The 20721-nt window shown below is 35.6% G+C and overlaps 1 protein-coding gene across 4 annotated transcripts in view; it reads right to left on the reverse strand.

Moving 5' to 3' along the window:
- Positions 1-20721, reverse strand: part of SNTG1 (syntrophin gamma 1) — a 346324-nt gene that overhangs the window by 126249 nt on the left and 199354 nt on the right. For 2 of the 4 annotated variants that reach the window (XM_032701856.1, XM_032701848.1), the window contains exons 5-8: positions 18375-18432; positions 13371-13414; positions 13222-13263; positions 7683-7829 (exon numbers count right to left, since the gene is read on the reverse strand). In XM_032701856.1, the coding sequence (XP_032557747.1) occupies positions 7683-7829; positions 13222-13263; positions 13371-13414; positions 18375-18432 (291 nt within the window). The remainder of the gene's footprint in view (positions 1-7682; positions 7830-13221; positions 13264-13370; positions 13415-18374; positions 18433-20721) is intronic. The other 2 variants (XM_032701865.1, XM_032701874.1) reach the window with 2 other exon arrangements.

Genomic DNA, 20721 nt, shown 5'->3' on the forward strand with positions numbered 1-20721 from the left:
ATATACAGAGAAAACTAGAACACCATTTTATGACAGAAGCTCCTACTCAGGCTGCACAACTCAAAGTATACTTCAGACTATAGTTTGACACTACTACAGTTGTATGTTTTAAATTTTTGCTGTCTGGTTTCAGAACCTGTGTTAGATATTTAGAGACAAACCCAAAGTGCTGCATGCCAGAACTGGGGACTATCTCAAACAAGTAAAAAGAACTGCAGGGTAGAATGGTGCACTTGCCAAGGACACAGGAAGACATGTCCTTCTATTCTGAACTCTCTTCTGCATGAATCCTGCTACTAGCACAGCTTTAAACAAGTGCAGGGGGATGCAGGAAGATAAGTACTTACAGTAAAGATACCCTACAGAGCCCATCACTAAGAAATTATTCTGAAAATTCCAGACAGAGGTTTATGGATTTGCAAGATGACACAGCAGTGGAACTGAGGGAGCACTTAGTGAATGCTCCAGCTACTAAAGCACTATACCAGAGATCATTTCAGAATAACATACACAGAGATTCAGAGCTTGATGCTTTTCAACAAGTCCCATCAGATTGGCCACTTAGACAGAAAGTTATTCCTGATTCCAAGTGACAGCACGTGTTTAAGCTAGACCATTAGGTGGATTCTCAAATGTACAATATCATACTAGTCATTTTATAGCTATAATATTCAGGTTTCCTTCATGGATCCTAGCTCTACCTGTTTTCACCGGCTCATGAGCTTTAGTCACAGAGGTACCAGAACATGCAAACTCAAGACTGCTGTATAAAGCATTAGTAGAAAACTAAGTGATCCCCCTTTAAAAATAGGTTTCATCATGTTCCAAGCCTACAAACAAAGTAGGCCACTTATATCAGCTAACACTGAGACACATACAGAGTTTCCTTTACATGAATGACTAAAATAATCAGACGTAAGCAACATGAATAGTGTAATGAGAAGGTAGGAGAAATATTAATTTAACAAACAATTTATGGGAAGCAAAATTAACTACAAAAAAAATCCATCAGGCAATAGAAGACCAAATATAGATCACAGAGAGGACATAGACTCCTGCCAGTTCTTTCTTTAATGCACTTTCAAGGCAAAAAGATAATACTATTTCTTCAATGATCTATTCACAATCAAGTTAGAAAGAAGAATCTGTTTTTAAACTTTTAAGTCTAACACTTGTGGAATGGAGTACTTACATTTTTGTCTAAAAGATCTGACAATAGCTTTCTGGAAATCTTTAACCTATGCTCCATGATTAACACTAAAATGTCTATGCATGTTTATCTTTTGAAAAGTAATATAGGAGTGCCTCAGCAAAAGGTATCAATGAAAACACCCGAGGAAAAAAAATATTAAAGAAAAAGTCTGAGGCATTTTCCTGTTCTTCTTTCATTAATCTTAGCATTATTAATAAACATCACCCATAAAAATATTGCTTTAAGTGCTTAATTTGCATTCTTAGGTCATGTAGCCTAATTCTTAATTCTGTTCCACTAAAGACGGCACTTACTGGTCATCACAGTTCATATTAAATAATTAGAAGGCCATTACTCCAATACAGAAACCATGAAAAGCAAGGAATTATAATTTGTTAACACCTTATGTCTATGAAAATTGAGAACAACAAACCCTGGAGTCCCTGACTCACAGGTCACAGGGGACATCATAAGTCCTTGAACTGAAACATTTCATACTATGGTCTGAAAAATGAAAAATATGAATTCTTTAAATAGATTTCACCAATAATACATTATTTACCATGATCAACCAGTATACTTTTTGACTCATCCCAGCTCAGTTTCAGACTGTTGATTCTAATGCAAATGTTCATTTTAATTCCAAACAATGGGTGTTGTTAATGATTCCCAGCATACAGTCCATGGGCTACTGTATAGTCCAATGGTCTGGGACTGTGGTCCATAGAAGAAATAGATACATGAATATGCATTTAATACCAATTCAGCTTCATGATAGGCAGCTATACATGACAAGAAAACACCTATGGAAACTCACAAAAAAAAAAAAAAAATCAAAGAACTAGAAAACTCCAACCCAAACCCTTTCCAAGTCTTATGAGCTTTCTCAGTGTATCTATTTGTAGTAAGTACAAGCCACTCAGAGTTCAGAACTGCCTATCTTTGTTTTCACATTATCTGCTCCACATATGTCTCTACTTCTCCAGGATTATTCAGCTACACTAAACAATCTGTGTAGTTTTACAGTTTTAAGAAGTCCTCTACTTTAAACAATCACAGCTGTTCCACTTTTAGAATATTATTACGTATTCAGCTGCTGGGTATCTACTCTCTTTCCAAGCTAATTCATGAAGACATATTTTTAAATTACATATTTAATGACTTCCAAAACAACTGGCTAAGAGAAGCAAGGCAAATCCCTTACCAATACTTAAAACGACAGAAATACCAGCAGAACTTTTCCTAGTGTGGTTGAAATCAAACAGTATGTAATTTACAATTTTTTAAATTAAATAGGAAACTTTAATTCTTTTGGACAACACAAAACTTTAAGATAGTTTTCTAAATGTAAATTACAGCTCTATGAGACTGATAAAATCTCCTCACGTACTTAGGTAACCTACTCAACTCCACCATCAGTCAAATATTATAAATCCATAAGCCTAATTCTGGTTTCAACTCATTAGATTAACATACATGTTTCATCTTCTACCAATATTACACATTTTAATCACAACTGTACACATTTTAGTAAATTTCTCATTGGTATAGCTCAGAAATTTACAAAGGAGCCAGATTTTGTTTGGGATCAATTTAAAAGACATTGTCCAAATCAAATATTGACCAAAGTTGCTTTGGGAGAAATATGTGAACCCCTTAATAAAAAAACTCCTATAAAAATGGAAGAAGCATTTACACCACTGTTATGATAGCATCTACTGATTTCTCCACAGTTTTTCCAAAAGTTTGCAGAGCATCCTGTGTGCACTGGAGATGAATGATCTACAATTGTTCAATCTACAGAGGATTTCTTATTGAGGTCACAAGGTTTTTTTGTTTCATAATAATCAGAAAGCAACTGTGATGGTAGTCTATGCTGAGGTTGCACGTGTGGGAGGGTTTTTCCTTTCAACTACATGTTATGGAGAATATTCAGAAAAAGCTGTCAACACCTGCAACACCTGGAACACCTGTAAGCAACCTCCAGAGGCTTTGAATATTTACCTTCAAGGGTCCATAAAAATTAAAATAGCTTTTATTCTAAGCAGGTCATATTTTAATACCCAGATAATATATAGAAATTCCTCCTACTAATCACATCTACACGATACCCTTGTGGAATCTATCTTTATGCAAATAGTATCATTTTAGTGGGTTCTAGTCCAATATAATAGGATTTGGTAAGAGTAATCCTTTACAGAAAATGTACTAATTCTCTGTAGGCTACCAACCAATCCTTCATATTTCTATTCTCTAATAAGAATTTCCAAGAGCAAACGATCAACAAAACTACCTTTAAATGAAAGCAGAGAAATATAATAAAACACATTCTCTTGGATTAAAAAAATTAAGATTAGTTACAATTATATAATTAAATTTAATTACATTTATATAATGTACGAACTAAATATTCCATCAGAGATTTCTCCAACACATCTTTAAGCAAGTTTTTGATTATCATCCAGCAATCTCCAAAAACAGACAGACTATACTGGAATGACACTTTCTGGTGATAAGAGCTGCCACAACCAATCTCTGTGCAGTACACAGGTCAGAGTTTCAGTCATGAAATTGTTAACAAACTAAATGGAAATACCAACACAACAGGTAATAATATCAATACCTCTTACTCAGAGTATTAAGATTCTGTTTGTAGCCAGCAGGTGTTATGGAATACAGTGCATGATAAGGCAGTCACTATTCTAGAAAAAAATTATAGTGTATAGTGCATGACCCATCCAACAGTGTAAGAGAGCACAACAGATTCCAGTAGATAATCATGAGCTGAATTGAAAAAAAAATGCTGTATAATGTCTCTCAAAACCAACAGCCATATACCGGCATTAAGCAGGAAAACCTTGGAAGAGAACCTAGTCACTTAGGACTCTCCATCCCCTGTACAAAGGTCATATAAAATACTCAGTATAGAAAAAGGCTGAAGATATTATCCATGTTACATAAAGAAAAATAATCAGCTATATTTACAAAATAAAGCAAAACATTCCATATTTATCTGCATGATTCCTAGAGTACCCAACTACAATCAGAATAAAAATCACTAGGAATAAAGGTCACTAGAAACCTTTTCATTAATGGATATGCATTTTTCTTTTGTTAGAAGACTTTATGCTAAAGCAAAAAAGCCTTAGACAGAAGCTTTTCAATAATATTTTTTTGAGGGGTGGGTTTTAAGTAAGGGTAAAAATCAAAGCAAAGTAGAAAGTGGAAATGTTTTTTCTAGTAAGCTGTAACAGAAACTGGACAATAACTTGGCATTAATGTCTCCAAATTTTGCAGGTAATGTGTGCTCCTCAATAGGAGGAAATAATTTTAATCAAATTATTAAATCAAATTAGTCATCAAATTGTTCATAAGGATTTGGAGTTCTTTCTTTTCACAGTTGATCATACTGCACTTTTTTTTTTTTTTATCATTACAGTAGTGAACTTGAATGGTCCAACTTTTCTAGCCATGATTATTACAAAACAATGAAGCTGCTTTTTATTTATTAAATATATAAGAATCTCCTGCTCCTTCAGTTGAACTGTTCCCACAATTCCAATTTACCAGAAAAAAAGTCCTCTCATGGCTGAATTCTATGGGAAATTTCTAAGACTAAACACTAAAGAAGTACTTTTTTATGTATGTAATTTGTGAAAGGATCATTAGTAATATTCAAAATGCACACACATTACTTAACTACATAATATGCCAGTTATTGATCCCATTCCTAATGCTTGAAGGTGAAAGTCATCCCATTGACACGATATTTTGAAGTACAGTCTTAAATTTTAAAATGTTTTACGAACAAAGATATGTCTAAGATTTTTGAAAACGTGGCTTCAATATTATTTTTGACTTCACAGAGTTTCAGTCCTGGGGGAAAAAAAAAGATCATTCCCAGAACAAAGGTTTGTTCACACTAATCCCATTGCAAGGCTAGGGTCATACACACAGCTAGTGGCAAATTTCACATTTACATATTCAATATAAAATTTGCTGTTGGCAAATATGACCTTAGCAGTTAGTTTCCATGAATAGTCACACTAATCAAGCACAAGCCTATAAATGCCCATGAAAAAATGAATAAAAAAAGGTCTTAAAGAGTTTGAAATCAAATTTTAATTCTAAATTTGAATAAATATTACTGTACAAGCCTATTCCTATTTGTTCAGTTATAAATGTTATCAACGCCAATATGACATAAAAATAATTCTTGGGCAAATTTGTATTTGAAGTGATGTTTTAGATCACTATATGTGGTTAATTCTGCTAAGCTTCTTGGCAGCTCAGGATCTAATGTCTGAGAGAGAAAATTTAGTATTTTGGGAATTGTGCTCAGTGGTAAAAGTTCTCAGCCGAGAAAATGCATAAGAACATACTTTCATGCCATTTAGTGCAATGGAAGCCTTTCTGCTGCAGAATAACTGTACTGTATCTAGCTGAAGTTGAGAAAATTAGAGAAAATTACTTTGTTCTTCAAAAATATTTGTAAAAAATAAAGATCCCAATTTAGTAAAATATGTAAATTCATAATTTAAGTCAAATACATACATATTTTGGCGAACAGGGACCCAGCATAACTACCTTGTAATTTGAAAATTTCACAAATAATGTTGCCTCAGCATTTTTAGGATAACTTTCATCTGCATCTAAATTTCAAAAGTCTTGGCAAAAGTGAGTTTGGAGGTGCTCACACTGGATTTTAATTAACAAGAGGACATTTATAGATACTCTGGAAACAAAAGAGATTAGCATCTAATTCCAAGGAAGTAAAAAAGCTAATTTATATTTCAGCGCATAAAAATCTGCTGAATTACAGGTTTAATCAGTTTATGGCATGAGTTCTTCATGACTTTCAAAATTAAGCATAGATCTGATATATTAATCAAAACTGATTAGGCTGCTTATCCCATTGCAACCCTTTTTTTATCTTTTCTTGTTTTCGTAATTAAGCAGTAACACCACAGAAGTGCATTCTTGCCAGAAGTTAATTACCATTTGAGACTATAAAATCTTACAACAATAATAATTGATAGACTATTATATAAGAAAAATGTGTATTCTGAAACAAAAACCTGCAACATCAAAGTAAAAGCAGAATGCTTTGTAAAATTCTGTTACATTGCTGCTAAGTGATTATGTCAGAATACCATAAATTAAAGGACAAACTACTAAAGGCCTCACTTTTAGAAAGTCCAGGGTCCTCAAATCTTAATAGTTTTACAATTTTCTCAGGGCTCTCATTTGCTATAAAAATTCAGAAAAATAAGAAAAACACTGTTGATCCTACGTAACTCAATATCTAAGGAACGTTACACAGAGAGATGATTCAGCAAAGCATGCTCCCATTTAGTTAACACTTTCCTGTTGAGAATATTCCTGTAAAGGTTCCTATAAAGAAAAGCAAAAATTAAAAAGTCTTGGTATTGCCAAATTCCAACACTCAAAGTGTTTTAATTGGAAAAAAATAATACTTTTTTTCACAGACTTCTTGTTGCCATTGTTGTGCAGGTGATTCATTTTACTCTAAAACCGCACGCTGATTGATGTAAAGAGGCTGTATACAGTCTGTAAAACCTTGTAAACTTTCAGGGTGATAGATACTTAAACAAAATATTTATCTGTTAGCATCCATTATGGTAAACACTAGCTCTCACCAATATTTCTCTCTGCAATCAGGGATTCAGAAATAATACATTATGATCTGAAGTGCACAGGAGATTTTGAATATGTTTTGTATTTGATTTTCCATGTAAATATGACTAAACAAAAGATGTCAAAATACCCTTAAGATGACTGAGAAATGGTTAAGGTTTTGTGAAGCATGCCTGTCTGTCCATTTAATATGCAAATACATCATACTCAAAATAGTACAAGAAGGGAAGGCGTTTCAGTATTATAGAAAATCTAGAAACATCCTCAGCAATTTCTACTGCAAGCCAACCTTGAATATGGGAGATTTTGATGTAGAACATTGCCTTGAACTTTTCTTTTAATAGTCAGCATAATTAGAACCTTTTAAATGTTACCAATCACTACTGGCTTGATAAGGACATGTGAAATAGAATAGAGCTATGTACATTCACTAGACCTCATCTAAAGATATATGTCATTATCCTGGTAATGCCAATTCAGCCTGAGCAGTGACTAGTTCCCATTTTCATCAGAAAAGTGCTAACAGCACAGGGAAGCAATAACTGCTGTAGGTCTCTGCACAAAAATCTAGGGAACAGGTAACTCCCGTAATTTTTAATGAAGCGCTTCTTCCCTCTGTAACCACACCTGCACCAATGTTCTTCTTGTGACCTGTGAGCTTTTTACCACTGCAAGCTTTCTTACTGGCCACGACCTTGAAAAACAGCTAACAGGAAACAAGTAGTACCAAACTGAACTTGTATAAAGATACTGGTACTATCAGGGCAAAAGAAAAAATTATACATCTACAAATAGGCCCAGTGCTGACAAACAGATATCAAAACACCAGTACCATACTGTACCATACTAGTGGTTGAGAAGTATGGGATGGGCCATCTGGAAACCTCCATGTATCTGGCTGGAACAGGCCAACACTGGATACTACTGAAAAATTATATAGAGTCCATTCTCCTTTCCTCTTCCATCTCCACCGAACAAACTGTCAAAAGATAAAGACCCATTGTAGAGAAAAAAAGAAGACCTAAAAATATGTACAGGTGTTAGATTATCCTTGGATTAAAAGTTTTTTCCTGGCACCCATTTGATTTTATTATAGCCAGAGCAATGACATTTGTGGAGTCAAATCAGGTATTGTAACTGCTGGAAAATTGTCAGAAGATGATGTGTGTGCACATATGCACTTCTCTGAGCACACCTCTTATTTATGGCTCCTTCTGGCTAGCTAAATAAGTATACCTGCTCTATTTTATCTGGTGTGCTCTATTAGGTCCACATCAATCCACAAGAGATACACAAGTTGCCTTTTAGAGGTGAACACTTCTTTTCAGTCTAAACTACGTCGTTGTTACCTGTTTAAAGAAAATATAACTGCTGGGAGTTGGACAGTATTTTCTAGTACTTATGGGTAAATGAAAAATTTTTAATAGTAACCAGAGAAGATAATTTTCATACCCATAAGAGTTTTGATTTTTCCTACATGAAGTTGGAGTGTTTTGTGTATGTTTATTTCCTCTGCCCTTTAGAGGCTTTTGGTGCTCTCTGTGACATTCTTGTCTAGTTTGAATAGATTATTATAGAGCAGTTAGTCCAAGTAAAAATAAAAACTCAAGCATCTAGCCAAAGTGGACTATGCTTTTTCAAATATAAGGCACACAGAAACAGATTAAAAATAATTGGGACTCTGGTGCTCTGCCAGAGACCCAGACTCAATTTCTTTTCTTTTTAATTATTGCACACTGTTACATCTATGCATAGCAAGGAAAAGGTTGAGTCCCTTTACCAAAGACAAATTGAGATATAGCTCCACAACTGGGAGATGCTGTGCAGAATGAAATATTTCAAAAAGCCTTCTGGAGCGTAAAGCACAAACACGTACGAATAAACATGAAAACATTTCTATTTACTTCATTAGGAAGCAGAGAAACCCAAGGCTTTACAACAAAATACCAATGTAAACAATGTCACAAACAAAGCATATCTGATAGTACACACTTTAAATCCACTGCTCAACTGTTTCTTTTCTTTGCAGCTCAGGCTTCCAGCATTAATAAAGTTGCATGACAAAGGAGGAACCAAGGGCAGTTATTTGAGGGATGTTGTACCAATCTTTCACTCTATCCCACTAAGCCCTAATGGATTTTTGCTTTGAGGACTGTAGCTATGTAATAAGGAAGTAACAATATTAATCATGTAAACTTGGTATTAGTCATGACAGCATAATCTACTCCCTTCTATAAAAACTCAGCAGTATAGATGAGTAGTTTTAAAAGATGAAATCTTAATAAGATGACTAATATATCTACAGGTATCATGAGAAAAAAGGAATGAAAATATTAATTAGGAAGACTAGCAATGCATTAATGCATTTTAAAAGTCTAACATTGTAGTGGCTGAATAAATTCAAGTTTTTACAGAGTTTGGCACAAAAAAAAATTATTTAAACACTAAAAAACTATAGCTAAAACCAGATTAGAAAAGCAGCCTAATACATGTTAAGAGTACTGTTCTAGGATATATCCAAATTCAAGGAATTTCCACTACACAGGAAAAAACAGTAGACTATTTGCAGGTTCTTTTCCACTTGATTGGCACTTATTTCAAATTGATGCTGAAATATTAAACAGACTATTATTAGCTCAAATTTCATGAACAGAAAAGATGTTCAGTAACAGATATTTTCATTAATTACACCAGGGCACCAGGGTGTAATGTCACTAAGGCAACATCATTTTTTTTTTTTTTTAATCACTCAAGTCTCAAATAGAAAACAGTAGCTGTATGGAAAGAGTAAAAATATTGGATTACATTTCACTTTTAAATTCAGAAGTTAAAAACTTCAGATTGATTATGGTCTTCTCTCAGAAGCACCGACTATGCACCTTCAATATTTAAAGTCGCTGTTCAGTCTAGACGGGAAAGGATTAAATGGCTGTGCTGTGAGTTATACAGTACAGGATCTCTGCAGCATGAGAAGGTGGCAATCTGTGTTCGCAGGTTGCTGTTACCACTGTCATCAAACTGCAAAATACTAATGCAGAGGTCCTTTTCTATAACAGATTCAGAGCTTCATATAATTCAGAGAGCTAAACCTGATAACAGTCTAGGCCTCTGCTTCACAGTTAAGGAAACAAAGATAACAAAAACATAATTTACCAAAAGACACTTCTGTGATGTGAATATGGAGTGAGATTTCAGATCATTTGGTTTCCAGACCTGTCTTAAAAATACAATATGGTTGTTCTGCTTAAAAACACTTAGGAAAACATTGCCAAAACTATTTATAATGTGTTTTAAAAATCAGTTTGAATGAAACTACAGTTTTAAAACAGAAAAGTCAGAGTAGGAGTTTCATTAGCTGCAGACAATTTCTGTTAACCACCTACAATCCCTATACTGTCAGATTCATATAGTATATATGGCTCATGGAGGGCCAGCACAGTTACATTCCCACTGTGAATATAGAGAAAAAGGGGAAGCAAAAGATACCATGCAGTGCACATGACATCTCATGTAAGGTCATTCTGCTGGAAAAAGAGATGTCTTGTGCAAAATGCAATCAATGGCTGAATTGAAACATGGTGCTACATATTGTAGGTAGCTCGACATAAAATACACCAAAGCCTGAATATACCTACTACCACTACATGAGCTTTTCCTGTTACCATTAAAGGAATGCCTGACTGTCACAGTAACTGACAGATGCAGGCTATCATTTTTCATTAGAAACATTCCCTGAATTTTCCCAAATACAAGAAATAAGAAATTACTTCATATCCCTAGCCATTTAGTTCCTTTCATTTCCTAAGAGAAAAAAACAGATGCTAAGATCAAAAGAGATATGTAATGATAGATGTTGGTACTACCTGAGATGTAGTAGATTCATTAAGAGCAGAGACATAATCTCAAACTTATCAGCCTTCATTTGACTGAAATTCTTCCTTCTCCATGGACTTTAGATGATTTGGTGCACTATAACCCTGGAAACAGTAGGAGCAGTAGATCCAACACAAGGTTTTTGGTACTATGTAAATGAGTTGACTCATACTCTCCTACTCTGAACCACTCAGTATTAGCACAAGGGAAGTAGTTCACAACATGGCCTCTCTTTCTTTCCCAAAATCTTGTCTATTGTTAGTGGTGTAGTGGCTAGATCTAGAATGACCAAAAATGTCCACATAACAGCATTATGTTGGTGCTTGCCTACCTATCTTTATGTCTGGACAGTATATGGAGGGAAAATCTAGAGATACATTAGTTTCCAGACTACAAATAAATTAATTTCCAGCTTTAAGAATAATTATATCCATTATGAGCCCTTAAAAGACTAGGTGTATGGATTAACATGCCTTTAAAGAGTCTTGTTGTAAATGTAAAGGCGAGTTTACTGGAAAAAGAATAATTAATAAATCCAGAGCAGAAAGAGCACAAAGTCATGTATTTTAACAGATATAATGGACTTTCCTAACCTCCACATTCAAGTTCATACTGCATTTTTTGGACTAAAACTGCCAGTGTGATGCTGAGAGATATTTTTTAAGAGAATTTTGAGTTTATTTTTTCCCTGCAACCTCCTCCCATGCTGATACTTCACCACAGAGAGCATGTATTTACCTTACCATAGGAGAGCACTAAAACTTAAGCAACGTGATGCTGCACTCAGATGGGAGTCTTTACAACCCAAGACAAAGAACAAGCTGACAGTCAGTCTTTGATAGAAACTAATCATGTGCTTTCACGGTATGAAAAATATTTTCACCCTCTACAAGCAGAAAACTAGGCTCAAGATTAAGTGATCCATCTAAATCTAAAAAAAAAAAAAAATCAAAAAGGAACCGTGTAAAGGCTTCCAGTAAAATACACTAAGAACTGACTAAACCTACCTATCTAGTCTTATGAGAGTAGTCTATCAGTCTGTCTATCTATCATTCACATCAAAATCAAATACAATAAAGACAACAGAATGCCCACAAGCATTAACTAACCACAAAATATGATGAGTTGGAAGGGGCCCACAAGGATCACTGAGAATTTTAATGGTTAAGAGATTGTCTCAGTAAACAAAAAATAAAATCATGGTGTTCTTACCAGTTTTCAATATGCATTTGAGTGTTCAAGGCTACACTTTTAGTAGCATCTTTTTCTCGTGTATTGTAATTTCAACAGCCTATTTAAATCCTATTGAGAGATTTGCCCTATTAATGCATATTAAACAAACAAGCTCCAGTAAACTTATAAAATATTTAAAATCCGATCACTATTGCACAGGAAAAACGTAATATGAATATAAATATGACTATTAGTCAGTACATACAGGAGGGGGTGTGATGAAGGCTCCGAAGAAGGAAGCATGATTTGTAGTATAGATTTCCAAAAGGAAATAAGTGTGCAAAAGCATTCTGAAGAACAGTGTAGTGATCTAATCTTTCAGCCTGCACTAAGTTGTTTATGAGAACTTCATCTTTATTAACTCTTGTTTTCTAAACGCAAATGACATCTGTCCAATGAACTGGCACGTAGCAGAATGCTGTATGAAACACAGAGCGTCCTTGAACTGGTAAAGTAAGCTTTAGAAAGATAACCTTTCAAATATAACATTACCACATTATCTTAAAAATTAAGATACCAATTCTGTGGAGCTACACAGGATTTCAAGGTAATTTCTTTGGTAATCTTCTACTTTCTGGCATTATTTTCTGAAATATAGGGTTTCCTTATTCTGAAAGTACTTAAGAAGAGTCAAAAAGTCAAGTATAACAGAAGTACATGATACGTTTAGCAAAGGTGACTTACCAATGGAACCAGCCTACTACAGACCTTCCAAATACACATGGCTTCTCTAGAAGAAATCTTCTTAATACACTGTTATTTTAAACCCTTATTAATAACAGCTTAACTGAATGAGGACTGCATACCTCATAACTAAAAGCCAGAGAACTAAAGGCAGATGAATAGTTTTGTTTAATTTTTAAAATAGGATTAAAACCAACCAAACAACAAATCTCCAACGCAGTACAAATTACAGCTTTTGAAATTAAAATGACCTCACACAGCCAGAAAGGTGTAGCACTGCTGAAATTTAACAACTATAAGCCAGAAGAAGAAATGCTGGAATATATACAATTCAAATCATCATAATAAAGCAATGACCTTTAATTTAGAAAAGCCTATCTGAGAAGAGCAATTACACAAAATTAGGAAGAAAAGATTGCACTACAAACTTTGTTGTTTGTCATGTTAGAAGGTACAGTCATATTTGTTTACGAGTCACAAATATGGTCTAACTCAAGTGATACCACCACACTGCTATCAGGGTACTATCATCTCAGTAACTATGAATGACAAAAAGTAGACTAAAAAACAGAAACGCTCACCACTTCTTCATGCCTGCATTTTCTCACATTAATTCCATTAATCTGTTATTAAAAAGATAAAGAGAAGACTTACTCTACATTTCATAAGTATAGAATTCATATCACATTTCTAGAAAAATACAAACAAAATAATTTGCAATTTTACTCACCTGTAGAATTGCATCTCCTATAAAGAGTAAACCTGAAAGTTCAGCTGAAAATAGAAAGCATATTTTTCACTCATTTTGTACAAAACATCCTATATTTTGTGTACATGAATTCTAATTTAATTTAATGTTTTTACATAATCTTTTAAAAGTTAAACAAAAACCTAATATAGAACCAAACAAAAAAATAAATTATTTGCATTTTCTTTTTTAAACTCAAAATACTGGCATTTCAATATTATAAAAAAAGAGACTATCCAGCCTAAGCACAAGACTATGAAACAGTCCATCAGTCACTAGTACCCTCAGGCCATTGTAGTGAGGTATAGTATACTATTCTGAATAGAAAATGACTACAGGACTAGGTCTTATTTGCCTGTGAGAAATAATTTCTAACAAACTGAAAAAAAGCAACATGGAGACTCCAGAGCTACCTATGAATGACTAATTTAAATTCTAGGCTTTTAGCAAAGATAAAAGATCCTTTAGATCCTGCATCTTTGATAAACTCTACAAATAACATCGAGTATTCATTTTGAATAATATTTTATATGCAGAAGAGTTAGAAAATCAGTATATTGCGCAAAATCAACAGCCAAATTGAATTTGATTTTTAAAACAAAACTGTATCAAAAAGACATTTACAAAATCTACAGTTGCAATTTTTAAATATTGTGTTGTGTTTCAGAGCTACCTGATACAACTATACTTTGTAAGCATACCAGAAGTATAACAAAGATTATTTAGGTGTCTATAAAGAAATTAATAATCCCTAACATGGGAACTAAGGAACGTTAACAGATTACATGCGATTATTTACCTATAGTATTGCATATAATTCCAGAAGATAATGTCTGGGAAAAATTAGAATTGGGTTTGATCCAACAACTTTACTTATTTCCATGAGGGCAGAAGAGGTGGAGGGGTGGTGCTGTATGTTAGAATGTTAGAATGGTTAGAATGTATAGAGTTCACAGTTGTCAATGGCACAGTTGAGAGCCTCTGGGTAAGAACCAAGGGGCAAACAAATAATGAGGATGTCACTGTGGGAGTCTGCTACAGACCTCCCAGCCAGGACAATGACACCAACGATTGATCTTTGAGGAACTAAGGGACACTTCAAAGTCAACTGCCCTTGTTCTTATGGGGGACTTCAACTTGCTGGAAATTAAATGGGAGCATCGTACAGTTGTTTCAACCTGGGCCAGAAGATTCCTAAAAAACCTGGATGACAACTTTATGGAACAGATCCTTAAGGAGCTGACTTGGAAAGATGCCCTCCTTGATCTGCTGCTTGTGAGCAGAGTGGATCTCATGAGCAAAGTGGAGATTGGTGGCCATTTGGCCACAGTGACAGGAGGAAAAGTGCCAGCAAAACCTCAGCTCTAGGCATGAGGAGAGCAGACTTCTGGCTGCTCAGAGAATTAGTAAGTAAGGTCCCCTGAGGAAAGCTTTTGCAGCTGCTGGGGTCCACCAGTGCTGGTCACATTTTAAACATCGCATCCTAAGGATGGTGAACAGGCAACTCTGAAATGTTAGAAGTCAAGCAGGCAAGGCAGAAGGCCTTGCTGAACAGGGACTTTTGCTTGGAAAAAGGCCAAAAAGGGAAGGTTGTATGCCCAGTGGAAGTAAGGTCAAGTGACATGGGAAGAATTCGGGGATGTTGCTTGCTGCCGTAGGGAGAAAATTCGTGTGGTCAAAGCTCAGCTGGAGTTGAAGCTGCCGGAAATGTGGGGGACTATAAAGTTTTTACAAATATATCAATGGCAATAGGCAGGACAGACATATCATTAGCCCATTACAGGATGAGATCAGTCACCTCACAAACAGGGAGAGAGGCAAGGCAGAGGTGTTTAACACTTTCTTTTCCTCTGTCTTCAGATGACAGATGACAGACCAAGGGGGTCCCAGCCCAATGTCCTGAGCTGGAGGACCATGACTGCAAGAATGTTCTACTCCCAGTCGACCCTGAAATTGTGCAGGATCCGCTGCTTCATCTGGATCCCTACAAATCTATGGGGTCTGACGGAATTCATCCAAGAATCCTCAAGGAGCTGCTGATGTCATCGCACAACCTCTCTCAATGATTTTTGAGCAATCTTGGGATTCTGGAAGCTGGTGAATGTTGTCCTGATCTTCAAGAAGAGGAAGAAGGATAACCCTGGAAATTATAGGCCTGTCAGTCTCTCTCCAGTGCCTGGTAAAATTATGGAGAAGATTATTCTGGGAGATGTAGAAAAACACTTGAAAGACAACACAGTCATTGGTCACAGCCAGCACAGTTTCATGAGAGGGAAGTCCTGCTTAATCAAACCTGACTTCCTTTTATGACAAGGTAACCCACCCAGCTGATCAAGGAAAGCCAGTTGATGTAATACTTTCGGATTTCAGTAAAGTTTTTGATACTGTCTCTCACAGAACCCTTCTGGACAAAATGTCCAGCTAAACACAAAATATCCAGATAAACCCATCATGGAGTAGGTGAGGAATTGGCTCATGGGACAGGCACAGAGAGTAAGAGTGAATGGGGTAACATCAGACTGATGACCTGTCACTAGTGGGGTTCCACAGGGCTCCATATTAGGCCTTGTGCTCTTCAACATCTTCATAAATGACTTGGATGAAGGAGTGGAAGGGATACTCAGCAAGTTTACAGATGACACAAAACTGTGAGGAGCTGTTGATTCTCTTGAAGGCAGGGAGATCCTGCAGAGAGACCTCAACAAATCAGAAGAGGCCTCACATTGAATATTATGTGCAGTTTTGGGCACCACAATATAAAAGGAATATAAAGCTATTAGAGAGTGTCCAAAGCAGGGCAATGAAGATCGTGAAGGGCCTTGAGGGGAAGCTGTATGAGGAGCAGCTGAGGTCACTTGATCTGTTCAGCCTGGAGAAGATCAGGCTGAGGGAAGACCCCATGGCAGTCTACAACTTCCTCTTGAGGGTTAGAGAAGGGGCAGACACTGATCTCTTCATTCTCTGATGACCAGTGACAAAACCTGAGGGAACGGCCTGAAGTTGTGTCAGGGGAGTTTAGGCTGGATATCAGAAAGAGGTTCTTCACCCAGAAGGTGGCTGGGCACTGGCACAGGTTCCCCAGGGAAGTGGTCACAGCACCAAGCCTGACAGAGTTCAAGAAGCATTTGGACAAGATTCTCAGGCACATGGTGGGACTGTGTGGGATGGTTCTGTGCAGGGCTAACAGTTGGAGTTAATGATACTTCTGGGTCCCTTCCAACTTGGCATATTCTGTGATTCTGAGTTGTAAAACTGGAACCAATACTGACATGAATTATGATACTCAAGTCTGTGTTTGAAGGATGCTCAAATTATTGTAGAATAGACATTCTGATTTATTCTTTTTTTTCCCCAATAAATACATATCTCAATATTCTTCTTCAGACACTGGGCTTGCATTTGCTAACATTTCATATATGAGACCTAATGTGCTAGCCTAAGCACCTTATGTACATCACTAGTTTTAAGAATTGCATCAAATGTCAGATTCTTGTTTAGAAGTCCAAAGAAAGACCTGAAAGCAACTGGGAGGAGGGAAGAGCCAAGCCTGCAAAATTTTGAGGTATAGGCTTTGGGTCAAACAGCATTTTCTGTATCAAAGTTCCCTAGTACACTTTCCACATCACAAGACAGTCTCCTACACAAGAGCTGTCCCTCAAAACTAGCTCTCTGAAAATCAGCAGTATTTTTATTGAAAGGAGTAATGAAGATTATATCTCAGCTACGTATTGAGGCTAGAAGTAATGCATCAGCTACTGCAGCAAAAAAAACACAAAAATAAACCTGTGCATTTCTCTGTGCTCAATTAAACTTAAGTCTATCTTGCTTATATTTTCTGAAGTGCTTAACAGTATTTTAATAATCACCATAGGCAATATATGCCACATTTTTATATATTATCTACTTATATGCATACTGAAAAGAATGTAGTCACAAGTATAACTTAAAGTAAACCTTATTGCCTTCCATAGAGGCTCATTCCATGCTATCCCATAGCCTTTCTACATGCAACTTTCACACCTGCCTTTCAGAGTTGGCTTTCAGTTCTCAATACACTGATTCTTCCATGCCTCCCTTTATCTGTGTGGATAAATATGAGATTTTCCTAATGCTGGCACATTTTAATTGTGGGGAAGCAATATCCCAGAATTATTGCATTGCAGATGGAGGGAAATGCTTCTGAGTTTGCATTTCTGGCCTTACACAAATATACACAAATACACACAAACACAACAGAGATATTAAATACACCATATTAGTACTGATTCACAACCTTCCTCTCTCATAACTGTGCACATCTTGAGCTGTTTAACTATTACCCATGTTCCTAGTCCATATATCATCCCAATAATTTCAAAACATTGCCAGTTAAAAATACTACAGAGATTCAGCACCAGCTCTGTTTGTATTAAAAGTAATTATGGTTAAGACTTTATGCAGTACCAGTTTTGCTACATGAGTGGCTGCAAAGGCTTACACAATTCAGCATTATTGCTATTGCTGAAATAACAAAAGGGTATTATCAAGGTTCTGCCATTAGCCACCCCTGTCCCAATATTACCCCACTAACCAGTTTAAAAAGTCATGCATTCTCCTCCCATGTTACCGTGATTTAATAGACAAACATTCGATCTTCTTCAGCTTCCTGAAAATAACTACTGGAAGTGAATGCCACAAAATCATTACCTTTTGTTAAATTTTTCAAACATCTTAATTCTATAAATACCTTCCTGTTTCTTTCCTTAAAAATAATGTTTTATAAGAACCTGTTTAAAAAAAATAAAGTGGAATACTTTACCAAATATTCCAAATATTAATTCTATACTTTTTCAGAGAAAGGTTCTGAGGAAGAGAGAGATCATAAAGACATGAAAGAGAAAGGGTACAACAATAGCATACATTTAACACTCACTGAAGAATCTCAAAACTTAATACACATTGCTTTAACAGGCACATCAAAACACAGTGTACTAAGCTGATACCCACCTCTTTGTTCTTTGGAAATCTTAGAAATGACCACTGGAATATTATGTTCAGCTCCACCCTGAAAACAGAATAAATTACAATCTTGTCAGTCACTAAAAATATTTTTTTGCTTAAAATTATATTTTGCTCTTTCACTAAATGCCGTTTTTAGAGAGATTGAGATTCTGCATTTCCTTTTTTTTTTAATGAATATTTGATTGTGAATAATTCCTTATTGCCTCTCATAAAAACATTTTTGGTTGCCATCATTAACTCAGGAAATTAATTCAAATCCTACAAGACTTGAAGAAAAAGGACATCAGTTTATCTGAATTCTTGAGAGCTTAGTGTATGAAGTCGTGTCCTGCAAAAGCAGAATGGCCATCCCCCTACAATGGCAACCATGCTGCGACCACTTACTTTTCATGCTGGCAAGAAACAGGTAAACAAAAGTGTAAGAAAGAAGGTTTAGACTTTTCATCTCAAAAGCGGCCTTTATTTGTTTCCATTTCTATCCACAAGCACAAAGAATGAAGGAAGCAGTGGCATAAGTAACAAGGAACAGAAAAAGAAGCATTAAGAGAAGGAACAGTAGGTGTTCAATAAATGGGGAGAAATAAAGAAAAAATGGATGATAACTCAACAGTTTGACAAAAATTCAATGCTGTTGCTTCATTCAATTTATCCTGTTGGGACTGGAAACATTTATGGTTCTTAAGAATAAAGTAATAAAAATAAATTTCAAATGAAAAGGAAATTCAAAGGAAGGCAAAGGCAAATATACATAGAGAAAGAAATAGTTTTTCCTCTACAGAGAGCATCAAAGTGTGAGCTTGAACGCAACCTCTACAAATTCAGATCATCAGAAGCTACACTCTGCCACAGTCTTAATTTGTTTAGGAATCCTTGTTAAGGCTTTGCTTACTCTTCTCTTCAGCAGTCAGATTTTACTTTGGAAACAGCTTTCTCAGGTCCAAGTATCCAGTGTTGAGGTGTAGAAAGGACTAACATGGGTGTTTTGATGGTCTAAGGAACAGCGCACATCCCTTCTTTGTACAATAGTCAATTGTTGGAAAGTGAACAGTCTTGTACTCAATACCTATTTCTGTCATGGAATATAGATTAATTTCCTGTGAAACTGTAGTATCTTAAATAGGATTAATGTTCTTTCTGCTAGTGGCTATCAATGCAAATTGTCCTAAAACATTGAGTCAAGAGGGATCGCAGTAATATTACAATAATTATAGGTCTACAGGAAAAGTTCTACTGGCATTGCTTGAGATGAGTGTTGACAAGTACAGAACGTATTCATATTTGTAGCACAGACTGAGTATTCACTTCACAAAGACCAGAGGCTACCTTCTTTTAGGTCAGGCCAAGAGGTGTATTCAGATTCATTAGATTGTAGCATTATAGCTTGTTGAATATCATTCAGTAGTTTTCACCATAGGAACAACAACACTGAAACTTTGCTTTGCTGAATATAATCAGTTCAAGCTCACCAAATTTATAAGACTTAACCTATACACTCCAGATTTTTCAGTCACATGCACATTTAATTTCTTCCAATTTTTTCTAACAGAGAAATAATTGTGTCATTTCATTCCTAAGCTTTCAATGTTACACAGATGTTGCACTATCCAGGATATTTAAAGCCCAGTAAAGAAGTGTAGAGTTTAAAGCTCTGCATAGCTAACACAGGTCCTTTTTTTCTCAGTAAAATGGCCTCCCTCCTTAGATTCAGCTCTCCACTAAAGAGGGAAATTACTGTTATTCTTAAACCAGCCTGCAATGCACACAACATGATTATTCCTGTCTCATTTTATTATATCTACCTAAATTTGTTTACACTGCAGATTTGAAGAAGCTTTCACCAATATCCTAACTGAAGAAAATTCTCTCTTCTCACTGCATCCCAGTCTGATCAGTATGAAGTCTTCTTTTTAAACTAGCCATAGGAGGTATTGCCCACTATTCTAAGAAATAAAAAATCAAAATGGAAAATAGAAAATAGCTAACCACCTATCTACACCCAGTCACTGTCAGGAGTTCATAGCAATAGTTCAAGCATATTTTGCCATCTTGTTGAATACTACTTCAGGTTGACACTGCAGTCTTGCATCCTGCATTCTCCATTCTTCTCTGTCCTGAGGAGGAAAAAGTGTATGCGTATCTAAATTCTGGTTTTATAGATTCAGGAGATACTCCTCTGAAGAAACCTCTGGGAACAGAAGAGACTTTTCCATTGCTTTAAATTTTCCCTCCCTCTAGTATGGACATGTAGTTATAACCTCAGACCAGAGGAGGGACAAAAATACATCAAGTATTGATGTTGAAGACTTAATGGCTCAGACTTCTGTGAGAATCT

The sequence above is a fragment of the Chiroxiphia lanceolata genome, chromosome 1, assembly GCF_009829145.1.
Source record: "Chiroxiphia lanceolata isolate bChiLan1 chromosome 1, bChiLan1.pri, whole genome shotgun sequence".
Lineage (NCBI taxonomy): Eukaryota > Metazoa > Chordata > Aves > Passeriformes > Pipridae > Chiroxiphia > Chiroxiphia lanceolata.